This window comes from Haliotis asinina, chromosome 7 (assembly GCF_037392515.1).
Source record: "Haliotis asinina isolate JCU_RB_2024 chromosome 7, JCU_Hal_asi_v2, whole genome shotgun sequence".
Lineage (NCBI taxonomy): Eukaryota > Metazoa > Mollusca > Gastropoda > Lepetellida > Haliotidae > Haliotis > Haliotis asinina.
This window is the reverse complement of record NC_090286.1, coordinates 15253514-15274876: the sequence shown is the minus strand read 5'-3', so window position 1 is coordinate 15274876 and position 21363 is coordinate 15253514. Positions and strand designations below refer to the sequence as shown.

Below are 21363 nucleotides of genomic sequence, written 5' to 3'. Positions count from 1 at the left end.
CCTTCACCTGAAAAGTATAAGAACAATAACAACAGACTCAAGGATTGATAATTAATTGATCAATGGCAGCTAGTTAATGAGGCACTTCTAGATTGACATATTAATTAATTATGTGTTGATTAGTATTTAACGAGCCAATTAGAGGATAAGTGGACATTACACCTTCTGACCTCTTGAAGACTAAAATGAAAATATATTTAATAAATATAACATCATACATATAATGTTTGAATGTTTGCATAATATTTACAACATTATATTACAAAATATATGTACTGTAATAAAGACCATTATTTACTAGATGGTATATATTATCATTTCATGTTTGAGAACAGGGGAAATACCTTTCAGACATAGGTTTATCCACTAGACTCCATCAGTAGAGATTTCCCCTTCTGTGAGCTGAAGAGTGAAGTTCGCTTCCACCTCATTCTCAGAGTATCAATTAGGAAAGTACCTCAATAATAAACACCAAGTTTTGTGTGATACAACTTCTTTAGTCATTTTTGCACTTTGATATCAGATAATACAAATGTCATGAGTGTTGAAAAATAATATAATAATGTATGGCTATTTTCACCTTTTTGTGTGGCCATTTTGACTTTTTGGTATGGCCATTTTGACGAAGAGTTATGGCCATTTTGACTAGGGTCAGTGTGGCCATTTTGTTGTGTGGCCATTTTGACATGTTTTTAAATGAAGAGACTCTCCCTCTAACATATGCATCCACCAACTGCTTGATCAGTCAGGTGTACTACCACTCTTGAGCTCGATTAAAAACAACACGGTCGTGTGCCACTGACTTATCGAGGAAGTAATGTTATTAAGTGTAAGGAAGGGGAATCCTGTCAGAAAGGGTGGGAAAAGTTATGATTTATCCATGTTGGAAGAAACTCACCAATATTCATTACATTGCAAAATTTTGATCATTTTGACTTAGACCACTTCCTAGTTACTCCTAGTGCTCCTGTGATTTTAATCTGTGGACAGTTGCCAAATGACCCTAATGCCATTTGGCGCACTCGTCCTATTCCGTAGTGTACAAGATACCATGTGGTGTGGAATGATCCAATATGGCTCACACTAAAAGTGGTTATTGACATCAGGTGTCAGACACACAGTAAAGTTAATCTGGATTGCACTGAGGAGTAAAAGAGACATGAGCATGTCTAGTGATGGCGAGAGGGTGAGTTGACTTCCAATCATTACTGAACATATGTAGATCTAGAAGTGAAAGTGGCTGGAGTGCAAGTTCTAGGCCGATTTCCATTAGTCCAAAATTTCAACATTAAACATTTGATACTTAACTTTTGACGCTTTTGGCCTCCCAAGTTTGTGAAATAAAAACAGCTTTAAAAAATACAAAAGGAAAAAGCAACAAATGGTACTCATGCATTACACTGGAATCTACGTATGGTGTACTGGATTAGGTCCCTAAACCTAAACCTAAACCCAAACCCAAACCCAAACCCAAACCCAAACCCAAACCCCAAACCCCAAACCCCAAACCCCAAACCCCAAACCTTAACCCCTTGAAATATTTGTAATAAATAGAGTACATCGACCGACCAGCATGAAAATCACTGGCGTGTCCAGTGTAGTGCATTCTTTACTGCCTGTAAAAGTAAATACTAATAAACTCCATCTGGGTGTAATGATGGAAATTACTGAATGAAAAAACTATATATGTGTGTTGGTTCAAATTTATAATTTTTCCTTATCCTGACTTATGCTTAACTGCTTATCTCCTCTTCCCTTGCGAAGGTGGTGGAATTACCTGAAATGCCTTGAAATTCCCTTCTAAAAGAAGCGGATGTAAAATACACTCACCCATGAGTAGCCTCCCCTTTCCTGCACAAAAGGTCAGCTGATCGACCATGCTTGTCACTTTCTCCTCATAGCCTGACGAGGGCGGCTGGAGACACTTGGGGTCCCGATTACGGCTATAAGTTTTTCAGCTATTTTGGTCCTTTAACTAAATTTGTGTCGTATGCGGTATTTGGTTTATGTATATCAGAGCTCCATATAAGGCATATATTTGCGTATTTTACTCAATAAAATTCACATTTACACCATGAATTACAAATCTGGGAGTAAAAGAGCGTGTAAGAATCACTTAAAACCCAGTTGGTCTATAATACCCTGCATACTTTACTCAAATGACTAAATTGGCTTGCGTATGATTCGTTGTGGCGCACAAACTCTACAGCATTAGGTGATGGTAGGCGATACTTATATAAACATATACTATAATAGCCATAGCCACTCTCCAGGGTTACTTTAATAGTCACATGACTTCCATGTTGGGTATTTAGAAATGGATGCCAAATGTTTGGCAATGACAATTACTAAAAACTTTTAGTCCATTGAGATGTATTTATATTTATATATTTGGAAGAGTAAAGTACCCAATTTACATATTTAGAAGAGTTCAGTACCCAGAAAGGATAAGAAACTCTGTGTTATTTCTTTTAACTAGTGGGAGTATACAAACTGCTAGTTACTCCTCGTGAAAATACAATTACTCAAACACAAACAGATATGAGAGTAAATGCCCAATTGTTGGAAAAATTATCTGGAGCTCTGGTATATATATCCTAATTTGTTAATTTTGTGATTATTGTGTGTTTATATAGCACATATTTCGTGAACTTAGACTTAGACCCAGTCGATGAAATTGTGTTTGCAGTTGGCCTGTGCTTGGATTGTCCGGCGTATAAGCCCATATGTTCTTCCACTATTCGCTGTGAATTTTGCAGAAATTTATCTGTGTCAGAATTTCCTTTATAAATTCATTTTCTTCACAGGCGTGCAAGGGACAGACAACATCAACTTTCATTAGCCATGTCTACATCGGGTGATTTAGCTTCAGGTAACCATTTATCATTAACTGCTGAAATTTATTCCAGTGACCAGTCAAGCATGTTTCCAGACCACAGAAGAGAACTTCATCAGAGACAGAACCATCGCAGCCTAAGAAATCTAGATCATCATTGTCGTCGAAGGCAAAGTCATCTGTAACGTAGTTGTCACAGAATCAACATACTTCGATGAAGAAGTCCATCGGCAACGAGATCATCCCTCTACAGGAATGACATATCTACGATGAACCGCCATTTATTCTACCCAATGAGCAGAATGTCAACTGGCATAGACAACATTCGTTGTCACCTAGATCTGCCCCGACTGCATTGTCACCGCTCTGGAACCCTTTTGAGGATCATCAGACAACGCAGACTTCGTCAGCAGCCTCGGTCATCGCAGCAGACAACTCTAAGAGTCAGGCGTCACTACACTCAACGCAACCATTCGACACAGACGCCTTCATGTTACATGAGCTTGGAAAAGCGTCATTTTGAAGAAGAATGAAGACTACAATCTTCAACTACGTCGACTGCTGCTCCATGTGAGCACTCATTCCAGGGGATGAAGAGGAGGCGTATGCACGCACCAGCTCAAGGAGATCGTCAACGTCGACCTTGTCATCCCATCGCAGTTCAGAGAGAGATCCACCGGACGGGTGAGTGCACTCATGTGAGTGACTATGCTCGCATGAGTGAGGACACTCGCTTTGGTGAATGCTCTCACAGGTCTGCTTGTCAACGCAGAAGATCTTCATCAGCTCATCGAAGGAGCTGTCAGCACTCGTCCCCTTCAGACCTGGACTCACATAAAAAGGATCATCAACATCCATTGAATGCGTCGCACTCACGGATGGATGAAGGCAGATATTGTCGATCATGGACTCATGGATCACATCATGGATCACGAATGGTCTGGACAAGAAGACATCGACACATTGATGTTTCTGCCGGTAGCTCCAAATCAGTACGATTCCTGAGACGTTATCTATGACATTCAAGTCAGCAACAACATATGCCACCATTCAACGTTAATCTCTTCAATCTTCACCATATGGAGCCCTTCATCAGTGCACCAGATGTAGACGAGGCATACAAGGCACTCGTCACACAGAAGAAGGATCAGCAGTTTATGTCCGAACACCTCGCCTCTACTACTGCGGGACTGAATCGACTTCGTCAACAAGGTTTCTTTTGAACCTCATCATGGAGTGAAATTTTCACGAGACCCTTATATCAAGCCCCATGGTCAGCGCTCACGATATTGTATGGGAAGACTGAAGAGGGAGGAAGGACGGTTGCCCAAGACTCCACAGGAGTCATGATGATCAAGTCCATTGACACCTCAACAACGGTGTTCAAGTAGACAAGTCAGTGTTTCACTAACAAGTCCAAGTTCTCCAGAGTCCAGAGATCGGTAGATAAGAAGTTTACTACTGGAGTGTCCAGGGACAGAGGAGGAGGTAAACTTTGAAGATCAGGTACGGAACGACTGGAGTCTTCTACCCCCAGCCGCTCTCATACAACCATTTCAAGCGGGTGGTCATCTTCAACTCTACTGGGAGAATTGGGGAATTCTCAACGATGAATTCATCAGGAAGATTCATCAAGATGACTAAAAGATACCATTGCAAACTACATCTCCAATCACAAGAGATGACGGTGTTATCTTCAGTGGAAAAATTCTGACACATCAGTCTGTCTACATCAGCTTTAAGCGGCGTGAGTTTTTTCATGCGCTTTTACTCATCTAGACACATGCTCGGCAAACCTGAATGCCAGCAAGGGTATCACCATCTGAACAAGATTTCATGATGATCAGTTGACTGCTACACCAGTGACGTAACGTCTATAATCTGATTGGTCCCTGAGAGACAATGTCCTGCGCAGAATGTGGTGTTATTGTTCCAGTGTCAGGAAGTTGTCTATTCGGTCTGCACACATCACCTCAGGTTATGACCAGACGAAGACACCAACTATGTATATGGCAGCAGTTCCTGAGCCATGGTTTCATGTCCTGAACGGTTTACGTTGGTCTTGAGACCATACCCACTAGTCGAATGTCTGTGCAAGGACTTATGTTACAGCTGGCATTCAACAACCATCTCTACGTAGACATGTCTCTCCAAGGATGGGGTGCCTATCTAAACAACAAGGTTGCAGCATGAATCTGGAAGAAGGAAAATCAAACTCTTCACATCAACCAGTTGGAGATGAAAGTGGTGATGCATGTTACCTATCACTGGTCGATGACACTGAGAGACAACCTACTGATGATCAACACAGACAACTCAACAGTGGCTTTCTACATAAACATGCAAGGGTCACTGAGATCGCCATCTCTACTACACTTGACGTTTCCACTCTTTGACATGGTCGACAGTCTGAATATCCAAATAATAGCATGTCACATATCAAGAGTCTGCAACATCATGACAGACGCCTTATCTCATCCTCATCGTCCATCACCAACAGAGTGGAGGCTGCATCGAGAGGCATTTCAACTAATCAGCCAGACATTCGGATTGCCGCAGATAGACTTATTTGCAACAAGGTTCAACAAATAGACAACAACCTTTGTGTCATTTGTACAAGATCTCTTAGTCTGGGCAACAGATGTTCTCATCATCCTGTGGGAAGGACTTAACACGTTTGCGTTTCCCTCTCCAGTGCTGCTACCAAAAAGTCATCGAGAAAATCAGGAGACGAAGGGGCTACAACTGATTTTGGTCATGCCTTAGTGGCCAGTGAGACATTGGTTTCCAACACTTATAGAAGAGTTAGGACAACCAGTGCTACAATTACCAAATTGGAAAAATCTTCTCGTTCATCCTCACACAAAACAGACGCTTGGCAAACCGTCTGCATTCCGACTTCACATATGGACCGTATCAAGACCTGTTTAAAGCACAAAGGATACTTGGCGAAAGCAGCGAAAGCAGCGAAAGCAGTTATGTTAGCTTTATGGAAATCCACTCGCACGCTGTATGATGGAAACGATTTGAGGCATACGCCCATGAAGGAAGGATTCACGGCGATGAAGGCGACACATCCTCAGATAGCAGATTGTCTATGCCATCTACACCATTCCAGAGGTCTGAAAGGCTCAACATTATCTACATACTTGGCAGCTCTAAGCTCAGTTCAGCTCAGTTGTCACCATGGAAACAGGGACCAAGCTGACTAAAGTACCTGAGCTACTCGCCTTACTACGCTCCTTCAAGTTGGAAGATAAACAAAGCAGATTTAGAGCTCCAGTGTGGGATCTCAACGTTGTACTCCAACATCTCTCAAGTGATGAGCCACTCGACCGAAAGACAGTTGAACTGCTCATTCAGAAGACGCTGTTTTTGCTTGCCTTGGCTACAGCTGCACAAATGTCAGGAATTCATGCTCTAGACATCAATTGAATGAGGTTTGATGCAAGTCCAGCTCATCTGGATCTATGATGGGATTTTATTGCGAAAAATCCATTGCCGGGTCAACCGGACAGACAGTTCCGCATACCGCCCTTGTCTTCAATTTTTGGACCTCATGATATGCAAGACTTATCATTATGTCTTGTCAGAGCATTGAAGATATACATCACACATACCAAGTCTAGAAGACAACGTTTCAAGCACCTGTTCATCCCTATTATTATCTACTGAGACACCTATGGAAGTATTCCGCAACATTATCTCAGTGTGGATCAGAGCTGTTATACTGAGAGCCTACAAAGCAGCAGGATTGGAACCTCCACGAGCCTCCAACCCACATGAAGTCAGAGCCTTGGCCTCTACACTAGCGCTACATGGGAATTGCTCGCTATCAACTACAATGGAGGGCTGCTTTTGGAAATCAAACTCTGTGCTTGCCAACCATTACCTACAAGACATAGTCATGGAGGACGTCACTAGCATTCACCAATTTGGGCCTCTAGTAGTTGCACAGCAACTAACGGCTCCCCGAAGGCGCTGAGTTCACTCACCCAATTTGTCACATGACTTATGGAAGCCAGATGCTCTGCAGAGTATAATGGTGAAGAGTCCATGCACACGTCTTGAACAGACTAGCATGAGTGATTATGACCCTGTACTCGTAATGAAGATACTTGTACATGAAGGGTCGCAGCTAGTCTTGATGGGAATATCTTGACATTTAAGTGCATCAGACACTAGCAGAATGCTAGTTATTTTGGATATCATCACGTTCCAGACAACGAAGCTTCTGCAGAAGACAAGTTTGACTGGATGTGATCCCCCCAGAATCTACAATGAATATTAGAAGATCAGGACTGAATTATCGCCGTTACAAGTTCCCATTAGGGGGAGAATTATTTGACGTAAGTTTGACAGCCAGCAGAATCAAGCGTGGCCTGACCCACCGCCGTTTCCGTCGGATTCTGTAAGCAATTAAGCATGAGTTAGGATAAGGAAAAATATGTAATTTTCTGAACAAAATTGATATTTTATGCTTATCCTGACTCATGACGAAAGCCCTCCCATCCACCCCTCACAGGCATGCTGAATTCCAATAATTCTCGTGTCGGGCAAGTTACAAGGAGAGAGTAACAAGTATGGTTGGTCAGCTGACCGTTTGCGCAGGAAAAGGGAGGCTACTCATGGGTGAGTGTATTTTACATCCACTTCTTTTAGAAGGGAACTTCAAGGCATTTCAGGTAATTCCACTACCTTTGCCAGGGAAGAGGAGATAAGCAATTATGCATGAGTCAGGATAAGTATGAAATATCAAATTTACTCTGAAAATTACATTTTCATTTGGTCTTCATAGTTATATTGAAACCGAAATATGAAATATGCTTATATATTTAGATAAGGCCAGACCAATTTTATTTCTTGTTTTATGGATCTGCCTGCCGTATGTTTTCTGGCCTAATTCAGACTGACCAAAACTCTGATAAATGGAATATGGCAGAATGTGACCGGTGTAACACATTCTTACTCAACTGAAGAAAATGCAAAATATAAAAATACACAAAATATAGCACCACAGCACCTATTAATACAAAGAAATATGAGCATGTTGTTTAAACCAATGAAAACTATTCCAAACTGGTGCTTGCAAAAAAACTGTGCATCCGCTGGTAAACAACAACTGGAAACTCGCAGCATCATTGGGCTTATGCACTGATATAGCCAGTAGAGATGCAACATCAGTGAGTGGAGCTTATATGCACCTTGACTACCTTGTTTGCTATGGCAGAGTCATAGGGCATTGTTTTGAGAACATGCTTTGGAACAAAATCACTTATAATTACGTAAAAGAGTAATATGACATGTTTTTTAAGTTTGTGGTGCTGTTTTCTAAAGGTAGGCCAAATGCTGGCATTCAGGTACAATATTAACAAAACAACTTAAGATATTACATTGGAATATTCACCTCACTAGGGATACTTGGCATTGTGAAAGTCAGCAGTAAGACTGAGGGACAAATAACTATTGCGATGATCTATTGTGACCAATATTGCAACATACTATTGCAGTAGTTTTTCTCTCCTTGAAATGTCTCATTTGAAGTCATTTCCCAAATGATTATATTGTTCACATGAAATGAAAGCCAATTTTAAGTAAATCCCAGATCAAGTTAACAGTTATATTTGTTTAAGAGGTAACATAGATGGATAACTGCTAAATCAAAGTGAACAAACCTAGTACTTCCTGTATTTTGCGCTGTGTATTTATCATCAGAAGTCAGTTACTAAACTATCAATAGCCATACATACTATCAATGCATCAATAGTTCTTCGGTTCTACCATTGATTAATTGCAATCCATTGATAGTTTGATGCATCGTTACAGCGCGAGCAGTTTGTATTTTTATTTCAGAATTAAACATCTTTTGAAGCTTTATCTCATTCATAAAAATTCCAGAATCACCTGTGCTTCATATTTTTTTGTCTTTTTTAATGATCCATTAATGATGAAATTCCCGCTTGTACTGAAGCATTTTCATCTGATTGTTTTCAAACCGACAACACAGACAGGTCAAGATGATGCTTTTACATTTTGTAATCATGAAGAACTTCACTGTAGAGTGAGTGAGTGAGTGAGGTTGGTTTTACACTGCTTTTAGTGGTATTCCAGCAGTATCATTGTGGGAGACAGTAGGAATGGGCTTCACACATTGTGCCCATGTCACGAATTGAATCCAGGTCTTCAACATGATGAGGACTACCCCACTGCCCCTTCACTATGAAGAAAAAAGTGACAACAAAATACTTTGGTAAACCATATATATTGGTATACCCTCTGACTACAAGTTGATAAACTATGGTTAAATTATTCCAGAATGCAAAAACATATTTCCCCCAATCCACTACATAATATGACAAAATCTTGTGACATGTACTTACTTTCCATTTGTCTGATTAAAGTTTACAGCAAATTGATTGGCTATTTCAGCTCGACTTCGTCGAGCCAGAGTTCATATCAAATCATCTTGTACTCTTGTTGTGAGTCTTGGTCGCCCTGAACAGAGTTTGTTAGTACCTATTAACATACAAACTGTCGGCTGTGTTTGGAGAAGAGTTTTACCGACATTCATATTCTTGTGTAGGATATTTATCATGAAGACTTACCTTTATTTTTCCTTATCCTGACTCATGCTTATTATGCTTATCTCCTCCCTCTATGCCAAAATAGTGGAACAATTGAAAACCCTTGAAGTTCCCTTCTAACTGAAGCAGATGTACAATACACTCAGCCATTGGGAGCCTGCCTTCCCGCCAATACTGTCACATGACCAGCTATGCTTGTCACTCCTCCTCTTTCACCTCCTGACGAGGACAGTTAGAGGCTTTTTGGGTCCTGATATGGAGATAAGTTATTGCTTAAATTTTGGTCCTATAATCTAAATTATGTCATATTCAGTTTTTGGATTGTAATTACTGTTGTCTTTATGTGAAATTTATAAGTTTTCTTGTGTTTTGGACATGTTTTTAGTCAACTCAGACTTGGTTTAAGTTGATGAAATTGTGTTCCCGGTGTAAATTACGGTTGTCCAGATGAAGTATCTGGATGTAGTATGTCCTTCATGCAAACCTAATTGTTGTTCCACTGTTTGCTGTAAACTTTGCAAGAATTTATGTGATTCAGAATATGCATTATATTTATATTCTGTTCCTAAGGTGTGAGCAGGACAAACAGCATAGGGTCTCTCCAGTCATGTCTGAATCATTTGATTCTGCTTCTTTTTAACAGCTGACATTCATCATTTTAGTGATCAGCCAGGCTTAACATAGGGGCATGGTCAAGATACTAGTGAGTCTTTGTCTAGATCTCAGAAGAGAATGTCATCACAATCAGGATCATCTCAACATAAGAAGTTAAAGTTCTCTTCATGAAAGACTAAGTCTTCAGCTACTAGACCTGCACTGAAACAACACTTCACGAATACTTCAAAGTCTTTCAGCGATGAGATTGTCTTTCCCTATGAGCGTCACATCTACGATCAACCTCCACTACTACTTCTCGAGGTACAGATCATCAGCATTCAGTGTCAATAAGTGGTGTCTACTTCGCTGCATCCTTCAGAGAGTCTATAACCTATGCAGACATGTACAATGTCTACTTTCAACAATTCAGATATTTCTGCGAACCAACCGCTGCTGCTTGCACCGCAGTCACTGGACACCGGCCTCTTCATGCAACAGTTCACCACTCATATGATGAAACTGATGGATTACCATTTTGAACAGGAACAGAAATGCCAGTCAGCAGCTACAACTACAGTCGCCCTGACGGTTCATCGGCTGCAATCGGTCCATCAGATGAAAAAGAAGCATTGTATGCACACTCCCATTCATGGAAATCATCACCATCTATTGTATCTATTTACTAGGTCTACTGCAACCATCTCTACATAAACAGCAAGTTGGCAGCAGGAATCTGGACGAGCAACAAAGGCATTCGGCATATCAACCACCTGGAGATGAAAGCTGTAATCAAAGCAGTATGATAGTGGTTGATAGCATTGAGGAACAAACTACTGATGGCTCATACAGACAACTCCACAGTAGCAATCTACACAAACAAGCAAGGATCAGCATGATCTCACACACTTCTACAGGTGACATTTTAACTTTTTGATGTCGTGGACAACTTGAACCTCCACATAAAGGCTTGTCACATCTCAGGTGCATGCAGTGTCATGACCAAAGCACTGTCACACCCTCTACAACCATCTCCAATGGAATGTGTGCTACATCGAGAGGCGTTTCGACTCATCAGTCAGACATTCAGATCCCCGAAAATAGACCTATTTGCCACAGTGTTCAACAAGCAAATACCAACAGTCGTATCTCCAGTGCCGAATCCATTGGCATGGGCAACAGACGCTCTCAGCATATTGTGAGAAAGACTGAACTCTTACATGTTTCCCCCTCCAGTACTTCTACCAAAAGTCATCGGGAAGATAAAACAGACGATGCTGATACAACTGATTTTGGTTACATCTTATTGGCCAGCAAGAGAATGGTTCCCAGTAGTCATCGAGGAACAACCAACACTGCAACTACCAGAGTGGAAGAGCCTACATGTCCATCTGCACACCAAGCAAGCACACAGCAAATAAAACATTTTTATAACTTTTGGGACTTGTATGTCGTACTTATGACACCTTACGAGTAATGTCTATGAGTCACTGGACTGGACATCACTTAAATTTTTGACACAGAAAATGCTGTTCCTACTCGCCCTAGCAACAGTGGCACAGACATCAGAAATACAGTATGGTTCAAAATTATTGAGAATAGCTAAAGCATTTCATATTATTAAACGAGAACAAATCAGATAAAACTGAATGTATTGTGAAAGTGAACTGACCTTTTCATGTTGTGTAGATAACAATTTGATATTTTATCAAGTCTCCTTGAGCTTCACGACACAGTCTAAGACGGGTAGGCATACTTCCTATCAGAGAGGTTAGTGTCTTGTGAGTTATGCTGTCCCAGTATCGGACCACTTCTCTCTTCATGTCTTCAATTTTTGTCAACCCCTTTTGATTCACACATTCCTTCATCATCCCCCAAATGTTCTCAATGGGATTTAAGTCAGGACTATATGCAGGAAATGGTAATGCAGTCACATTTTTCTCCTGAAACCACTGCTTGGCATGTTTTGCGGTGTGTTTAGGATCATTATCTTGCTGCAAAAGCCAGTCATTTCCATAAAACACGTGCACTTGGAAGGAGAAAATTATCTAATATGTTAGTGTAGCGTTGACTTGTCAGATTTCCCTCAAACACACACAGCGGGGGCGTTCCTAATAAGGATATCCCTCCCCATACATGAAACTTTGGGCTGTATTTAGGTCGTCGATACAACGGTGCTGACGCAGACTTTGTCCATATTTTCACATTATTGGGATATACCCATATAGAGCTTTCATCAGTAACAATCACATTTTCCCTGTCAAAGTTTTCATGTGCCAAACACCACTCAACACGCCTGTCTTTATGTTCTTGTTTCATGAGAGGAGAAGGAATTCCAGTCTTTTTCTCCCATCCAAGATCAATCAAATTTCTTCTAACTGTAGATTTTGATACAACTGTTGATCCCCTTTCTATCATTTCATGATAGATGTTGGAGATGCTTGCCCTTTGCTTTTTAGACGCTAAAATTCCCAGCCAGACGCGATCTGAGAAGTCCAATTTTCTGGGTCTCCCTGCTCCTTTCTGGTGCCCCAAATCCTTTCCCTCTTTAAAATTCTTCCTAATCCTATACACAGTAGAAAGAGGAGTTCCTGTTCTCTCTGCCAATGTATTTACATCATCAATTCCTTGATTACACAACTCAAAAATCAACCTTCTTTTATCTTCAGCAGACATTGTTGACAGTGCTGAGGAAAATGACGTCTGCTACAAATTCAGGGGAGGTAACTCTAATTGTACTATACTCAGTAGGCAAAGATGAGTTACCTCCCTTATACCATTACTTAGTTTTAAGTATCAGTGAATCAGTTGAGGTGTTAGGATAGCTCAAAGTAAGAAGAAAAATTCTCAATAATTATGAACCAGACTATACATGTGCTTGACTTCAGTCCCACACTATTTGACTCCAGTCATCGTGAGATTGTACATCTAGGACTGAGATAGGATTTAATTACCAAAAATTAACTGCCTGGTCAGCCGTACAGACAATTCCACATCCAGTATTATCCACAGTCCTCGAGCCACATGATACACAGGATATATCATTATGCACAGTCAGAGCATTGAAAATATATCTCCAGCGAACTAAAACAAGGATACTATTCATCCCCATATCTACAGAGACGTCATCGGAAGTATCCCATCACTATCTCGGTATGGATGAGAACCATTATGCTGAGGGCCTACAAAGTAGAGGACTTGACCCTCTGCGAGCCTTAATTCCACATGAAATAACAGCCTTGGCATCTACACTTGCTTTACATGGAAATTGCTCGGACAACTAGATAGACAATTCCACATCCCGACATTATCTCCAGTCCTCGGGTCACATGATACACAGGATTTATCATAATGCCCAGTCAGAGCATTGAAAATATATCTCCAATGTACTAAGACAAGGAGACAATGTTTCTAGTGCCTGTTCATCCCAATATCTTCTGATACACCTATGGAAATATCCCGCAACACTGTCTCAGTATGGATGACAGTCGTTATACTGAGGGCCTCTGCAAGCCTCCAGTCCACACGAACTGAGAGCTTTGGTGTTGACACTCACTCTTTATGGAAACTGTTCGTTAACAACTATAATGGAAGGCTGGAATGGAAATACAGTGTTTGCTAATCACTGCCTATGGGACATTGCCACGGAGAACGTCACTGGCATTCACGGTTCCAAAAGGTGTTGAGTTTCATGTGACTTCTGGAGACAAGGCCATTTGCGGAGTATAACGGTTGAGAGTCCATGCACACGTCTTGAACAGGCTAGCATGAGTGATTATGACCCTGTACTTGTAATGAAGATACATGTACTTGCACATGAAGAAGAGTTGCGACTGGTCTTGATTGGAAATCTTGACATACAGTTGCATTAGACATGAGCAGGACGCTAGCTGATCTATATATATTGTTACATTCCAGTCAACGAATGCTTCAAGATGCTTAAAGTTCGAATGGATGTGATCCGACTTTTTCACAGATGATTATTGGAAGAACAGGACAGAACTATTGCCATTATAGCTCCAGAGAGTACTGGACGTACTTGTATGGCAGTCATCAGAATCCAGCGTGGCCTGACCCTCTGCCGTTTTTGTCGGATTCTGTAAGCATAATAAGCATGGGCCAGGATAATGGAAAACATGTTATTTTCTGAATGAAACTGATATTTTACATTCTGACTCATGGTGTCAAGCCCTCCCAACCGCCCATCTCAGGCACTCTGAAATCCCAGTAATTCTCATGTCAGGCTGATGAGATTCGGAAAGAGTGCCAAGCATGGCTGGTCATGACACCGTATTTATGGGAAAGGAAGGCTTCCAATGGTTTAGTGTATTGTATATCTGCTTCAATTAGAAAGGAACTTCAAAGGTTTTCAACTGTTCCACTATCTTCGCATAGAGGGAGGAGATAAGCATAATAAGCATGAGTCAGGGTAAATATAAAATGTCAATTATATTCAGAAAATTACGTGTTCAAATATTTTTACATTCTTTAGGCTTTGATTCATGAACAGAGGAGTTCAAGACTAGCAGCATTTTCAGACCATAAACAACTTCTGAGTATTATAGTGAACTTAAAAAAAGATGTTCAACCAGTAACTTGATTGTTCGATCAATATGTTTTCAGTATGTTTTGCCTAAAGTGGAAAGGTTGGTTGTGATTTCTTATTTTGGAAAGAATTCAATCAGTTAGCATATTTTGTATTCTAAGAGGCCAAAGGGAACTTTTGTTCAACCAACAACACATGGACACATTTGTGCTGGATATGGATATCATATTTCGGGATCACTCTCCATAACTCACAATTTAAGGGCAGTGGGATAGTCTCTTGGTTAAAGCATTCTCTTGTCAAGCACAAAAAAATGGGTTTGATTCCCGACATGGGTACAATGCGTAAAGCCCATTTCTGGTGTCCCCATTGTGATATTGCTGAAAGTGGCATAAAACCATACTCACTAACATGTTGCAATTTGGAAAAAGGTCCCACATCAAGTTTGTTCCATCAATAAATAAACATTGATTATTTTCAGATTCAGGTAATGGTCTATTTTTATAGGAAATGGGCAGTCCAACATCAATACAGATGTATAAGTATTATATTTTTCTCAAGAAAATCATTATTAATTGTTGTTCAGCTCAAATAGCTTGTCACAGTCAGGGACATTAGTGAGCCTTGCCAACATTCTTTGGCTTTTTCTAACATTAAAGGACCACTAAACTCAATTTCTTGGTACTCGTTTCATCACTGCATATGAAAGACTTCTGGTTAGTCATAAACGAAACACCATTTTTTAAAAAAAAAAACAAACTTGTGGTTAATTAATACCAAGCGCTTAAAAGTTGTTAAAAAGCCGTCTGCTTCTCCGCCCACAAACGAAACCGCAGACAGGCTACGTAACTCTGTCCCTAGAGCCCTACCATGACGTCATACAAGGAACAATTTCCAGTTAAATGTATAGAAAATGTGTAGGAAGCTTGTCATTTTGCTCATTTCTCGACGTCACCAAAGACATGCAGAATTGTTGTGTTGCCGTCAATTGTTCCTTGGGGTCGGGTGATGGTGTCACTATGCACAGATTTCCACCAGACTCCATAGTTTGTGCTTAAATTGGTTGTTAGTGTGTGCGAAATGAGCTTTGTGGAAGCCTTTGGTGTATACTAAATTGGATGGTTCGCCCCCTACCACACTTCCAGGATAGAAAATGGAGTTTAAGTTTCATCAAGTTTATAAAATTAAGACTGCTTACTGCACATTGCTGACCAAAAGGATTTTGCACGGATATAATGCTTTCTTCCTCGGAAACGAGGTAGTGGTCGGAGTGACAATATTATCGTGAGTTATCTTATATTGACCCCTTATATTGACCGATTCCAAGAGTGAAATTGTTATGTTTTAAGCAATGGCGTGTAAAATCCTAATGTCCATCAATAAAATACATATTTTACTACCAGTAGAAAGTAATTTTGATTTTGTAAGTCGGTGAAAACAAACTTAAATAGCATTCATCCTCAGACAGGGTGCCGCCATTTTTGAAAATCCTGAAGTCACAGTCTAAAGTCCGTTAGAATTATTGAGATTATGATTTGTTCTCATCAAGTTAGAAAATCAAACTACTTTTTACTGGTAGTTAAATGTGCATTTGAATCATGGCCAAAAGGATTTTGCACGACACAACTTTTAACATAAGGACTTCCTCCAAGGAAGCAAGGTGGGGGTCGAAGTGACATTTATATTGCAAGCAATGTTATATTGACCTCCACCTCACTTCCAAGAGTGAAATTGTTACCAAAAGCAGTTTGCATGACACAGCCTGTAACATAACCCAAGCAAGGTCGCGGTCGAAGTGAAAATACTGTGCGATAAATTTCTTCACTTGCTAAATTTACTTGGTTTGTAACGTTCACTCACCAGCATGTAGACACTTCTCAATATACGTCTTTATACTTTGTCTCATAATCCTAATTACTTTATAATCATACTTGTATGCATTTTGAAACTTAATAAAAAGAAGTGATCTGCGAATGTTTAACAGGAATGTAATATGTAGACATTTCATAGTTTTCCTATATGAATCATAATTCGCACACACACCCTAGTGTATGTGGTCTGCATCATTACACTTAACTACGAAAACAATGATTCTGTTGAAAGCTACGACAACTTATTAAAAAGAAAAATGCAAATAATAAAATTAAAGTTATAGGAGCAATGCCAGGCTATTACCTTCTTCGAGGAATGTATCCATCAATATCCACAAAAACAAGTGATATATAATTCATCTGCAGATATCCCAAGTGATGTGTCTTTTAACAGTCTAATATAAGAAAACGTGATGTATCGTTTCAGGTTTTTTACATTGCTGTATAGTTTCATTGGTTACCCAAGATAGCACACCTGGCAACTAATTGCATAATGTGCATCATTCTTTTTAAAAAGTTATTTAGTTAGCCAATAATGAGCAATCAATCAATGTATTGGCGGTTAATCCTTTGAAAGAAGGGTGTTGTTTTACATAGACACAGACATGACAGAGTGTATTCAGTATAGATTAGTAAATGTACATACATAAACACTACATTTTGACAAATCCCCCATTTAAATCCCCATAAAACTAATGAATCAATCAGCGTGTCATCGGTTAATCCTTTGATCGATCCAGACAAAGAAATGCCAAATGGGGGCCTTTGTCGGGTAATCTAAGAGGCGTTACCACTAATTATACCTGTTATAAATTCATTAACTGAGCATCAAGTGAATGATGACAAATAATGTGTAGGTTTATACCACTTAACATGGATTACAACCCAGCGACACCAAGTGATTTTGACAGAATCGTCTATGAAAACAAGGGTTGTAACTCGAAAACTGGGCAAAGCAGGAGACAAAAACTAAATGATACTATTTGTGAGAACATATAGCTTTCATTTTTCTCAACAGCTTTCCACGATTTCAGGTTTGTACAAACCTGTATACGAAATAGTTTAACCCCTGAAATGTAGATGAATTCTGCACAGACCCTCATTTCTATACCCACTATTATGTCACGGAGACGTGCCAATCTGATTGACTCTGATTGAAATTTTGTTTGTGGCTGAGAATTGTACACTGTTGACAAAAAGGTCGATTTAAGGTAATTAAAGATCAAAATGAGCAGTTTGAATGACGGGGTTTCATTTGTAACGATGCCAGCAAGTGATTTTGCATTTGTACCCTATTAGAGTATATGTGACCTTTAAGGCCTATGCATGTGTGGTACTGCAGTGTCTCATGTCTCTTTCCATTTTCAGGTTCCCTCTTTTCTGGTGAATATGAATGGCAGGATCCAAAATCTGAAGATGAAGTGTAATTATTTTAAAATTTGATGTAAACCTATCTGGTAAATGTATGTGAAGTTTCCAGACTCATACTTAATATGCTTATCTCCTCCCTCTATGTGAAAATAGTGGAACACTTGAAATCCCTTTGAAGTTCCCTTCTTTTGAAGTGGACATACAATGACACTCACCAACAGGAAGCCTCCCAGTTTTCCCACCAGACCTGCCATGCTTATCACTCTCATCCCCCGATGAGACGGTTGGAGGCAACTTGGGGTCCCGATATGGTGTTTATTTCTCTTTACATTTCGGTCCTTTAATCCAAATTTTGTCATATTTGGCTTTTGTAAGCCCTTGGGGTACGGCCATGATAGCATGGGCACTACGTCCAAGTCCCAGAGGAGACTGTCTGCAGAGCTGATGTCGTCTCAACCAAAGAAGTTTAAGTCATCTATGTCTTCCAAGACTACGTCTTCAGCTACTAAATCATCTCTGAAACAACGGACCAACTCTTCTATGAAGTCCTTCTGCGACAACATGCACGCATCACACTTCATATGCAGATCTGAATGATGACCACTCCAGAGATGCACACAGACCTGATGATCATTCCGATGTTCGACGACATTCAACAAACCTACTTGGACTACTTCGGAACACATTCACGGAAGGATAGAGATGACTCACCAGACAGGGATACATGTTGCTAGCCTGCATCAGAGGATGAGAAAAAAGTCATCTTCTCGGATTCAGAGATTACATCTTGGATTTTGAATGGTCTAGACCTCACTTCACCAAAGGAGTCAAACGGCCCCCTCACCTGCAAGATGATCAATGACTACATTGACCGTACCTCCTATTGCGCAAATATCTACAGTACAACTTATCTACAGCCTTCCATACTACGACGAAGTATCAGCATCAACACATCCTGTCCTTCAATGCTCAATGATTTTCTTTACATAATATGGAGCCCTTTTCAAAAGCACCTGATGTAGGTGAAGACTGTAAACTCATCAGCAAGGCATGCAACTGTTCCTACAAGGGGGACGTCTGACTCAGCTACATATGACCACATTCTTTGGACTCGCCTGCTTCAGGCCCATCAGCGAGGCTCTCATCTTATGGTTCAGCAACCCAGAGACCGAAAAAGATAGGATCATCCTCTCTCCCTTCATCACTTAGAAGAAGGTTCAGCACTTCATATCGGAACATCTGGCCTCTATATCTGTGGGTCTGAATCTAATTTATCAACAAGGTTTCTTATCAGGGTCATCTTGGGGAGACAGTTTTATTAAATTGCTGCTATGGGCTTCCTGGTCGGCACAATGTTTTTTGGCGGAAAAATTGAGGACGTCGCTAAGACAGTAACCCACAACTCCAGGAAAGTGATGATAATCAAGTCATTCTATACTCACAGTCATCAAGCAGACATCACACCACTACAAATTCAAGTTCTCTAAGGTACAGAGAACTAGAGACAAGAAGTACAATGTTCTTTTTGTCGCTCATCTGGACGAAACAATAGCTCCCTTGGGAAAGGAAGGCCTTCCAGTTGCACTGGAGGAAGGGAAGCACTGAAGATCAGGTTTGGAACAACTGGAGTCTTCCACTCCCAGCTGTGTCCCGTACAACCATCACAAGTGGGTAGACACTTACAATGCTACTGGAGGAATTGGGGCATCCTCAACGACGATTACGTCATGAGCATCTTAAGAGACGGCTACATGATCCCCCAACAGGCATAACCACTCACTGCTCACAAGACACCCAGCACTGTTCATGTACACCAGGGATCAACTAGACAAACTTGCCAATGCCATATCACCTCTACAGGAGCAAGGCCCAGATTCTACTCCCCAATTTTTCTTGTACTAAAAAAAACTCCAAAGAAAAGTTTCGGCTCATCTACAACATGAAAGAATTCAACATGAAAGATCTGTCTACCACAGCTCCGGCATTTCATCCATCCAACTGATTACATTGTAAACATCAATTGTTGAGGGTTTCGCAGCTCCTGTAGAGGTAATATGGCATTGACTCGTTTGTCTAGTTGATCCCTGACATACACGAAGATTACTGGGTGTCTTGTGAGTGGCATTCAAGCTCATCATGAGGCAAGTGTAACTACAGTTAGACTTCACGATCAGACTGCTCACTCAACTCAGATGGCCTGTGAATCTACTGAAATTGGACCTGGAGCCACAACATGATCTTCAATTTCTTGAGATTTGATTATTCACACCATTGAACTGCATCATCATCACGGAAGATCATTGGATCAGGCTATGACAGAACAAGCACTACTCTCTCCACTATCACTAAGACAGTGGCAGTGTCTTCTTGGTCTTCTCATTTCAGTGCAGGATTTGACCAGAATAGGACAACTGCAACTATGCCCATTACAACGGTTCCTGACTACTGACCTCACCAGCTCAGATCGGATAGCCCTACTGGACAACTTGAGACCACATCAACTGTGGTGAATTCACTGAATTGAATGTCTGTGCAGGAAGCGTCGCTTCAAGGGCCCACCCAGACAATGAGGTTAGAGATGAAAGCTTTAATCAACACAGTATGACACTGGTTGACAGCACTGAGAAACACACCACTGACGGTCCACACTGACAACTCCACAGTATTCATTCTGCATAAACAAGGAAGGATGAACACAGTCTCACCCGCTGCTACACCTAACCTTTCAAGTCTTTGTCATTGTTGATGACTTGAATCTGCTCATAAGGGCATGCCACATCCCAGGTGCATGCAACGTCATGACAGATGCTCTATCACATTCTCTACAACCATCTCCAGCAGAGTGGATGTTACATCAAGAGGCGTTTTGACTAATCAGTCAGACATTCGGATCACTGCAGATAGATCTATTTGCTACCAGGTTCAACAGGTTCCAATGTTTGTATCTCAAGTACTTGATTCGTTTGCATGGGCAACAGATACTCTCAACATCTCATGGGAAGGAATGAATGCTTCTGTGTTTCCACCTCCAGTCTTACTACTGAAAGTTTTTGGAAAGATAATACAGACGACGATGCTGCAACTGATTTTGGTCGCACCTTACTGGCTAGAGAGAGATTGGTTCCCAGTGCTCATAGAGGAACTAGGACTACCAGAGTAGAAGAACCGTACATGTGCATACCAAACAGGCTCATGTCAATCCATCATTGTTCCAGCTTCACATATGGATCCAATCAAAGCCTGCTTAAAACATTGAGGATATTCTCCTAGCAAAGGCAGTCACCAGACATACAAGAAGACTGAAACATTCTGCGTCATCACCTTATTTGACAGCACCCAGCTTCGTTATCACCATGAAAACCAGGATCAAGGTGACTGAAGTACCTGAATTACTTGCCCTGCTACATTAGTTCAAGGTGGAAGACCAACAACGAAGGTTTAAGGCACCAGCTTGGGATTTGAAAGTTGTACTATAACATCTCACCAGTGATATCTATGAGCCTCCATATCAGACATCCTTTGAACTGTCAACATAGAAAACACTGTTTGTACTTGCCTTAG

General features: G+C 40.6%; 1 protein-coding gene across 1 annotated transcript in view; it reads left to right on the top strand.

Moving 5' to 3' along the window:
* The window catches only part of LOC137291797 (adrenodoxin-like protein 1, mitochondrial), a 39228-nt gene that overhangs the window by 4295 nt on the left and 13570 nt on the right, over nt 1-21363 (top strand). The window contains exon 2 of the mRNA XM_067823327.1: nt 17800-17854. Within this exon, the coding sequence (XP_067679428.1) occupies nt 17800-17854 (55 nt within the window). The remainder of the gene's footprint in view (nt 1-17799; nt 17855-21363) is intronic.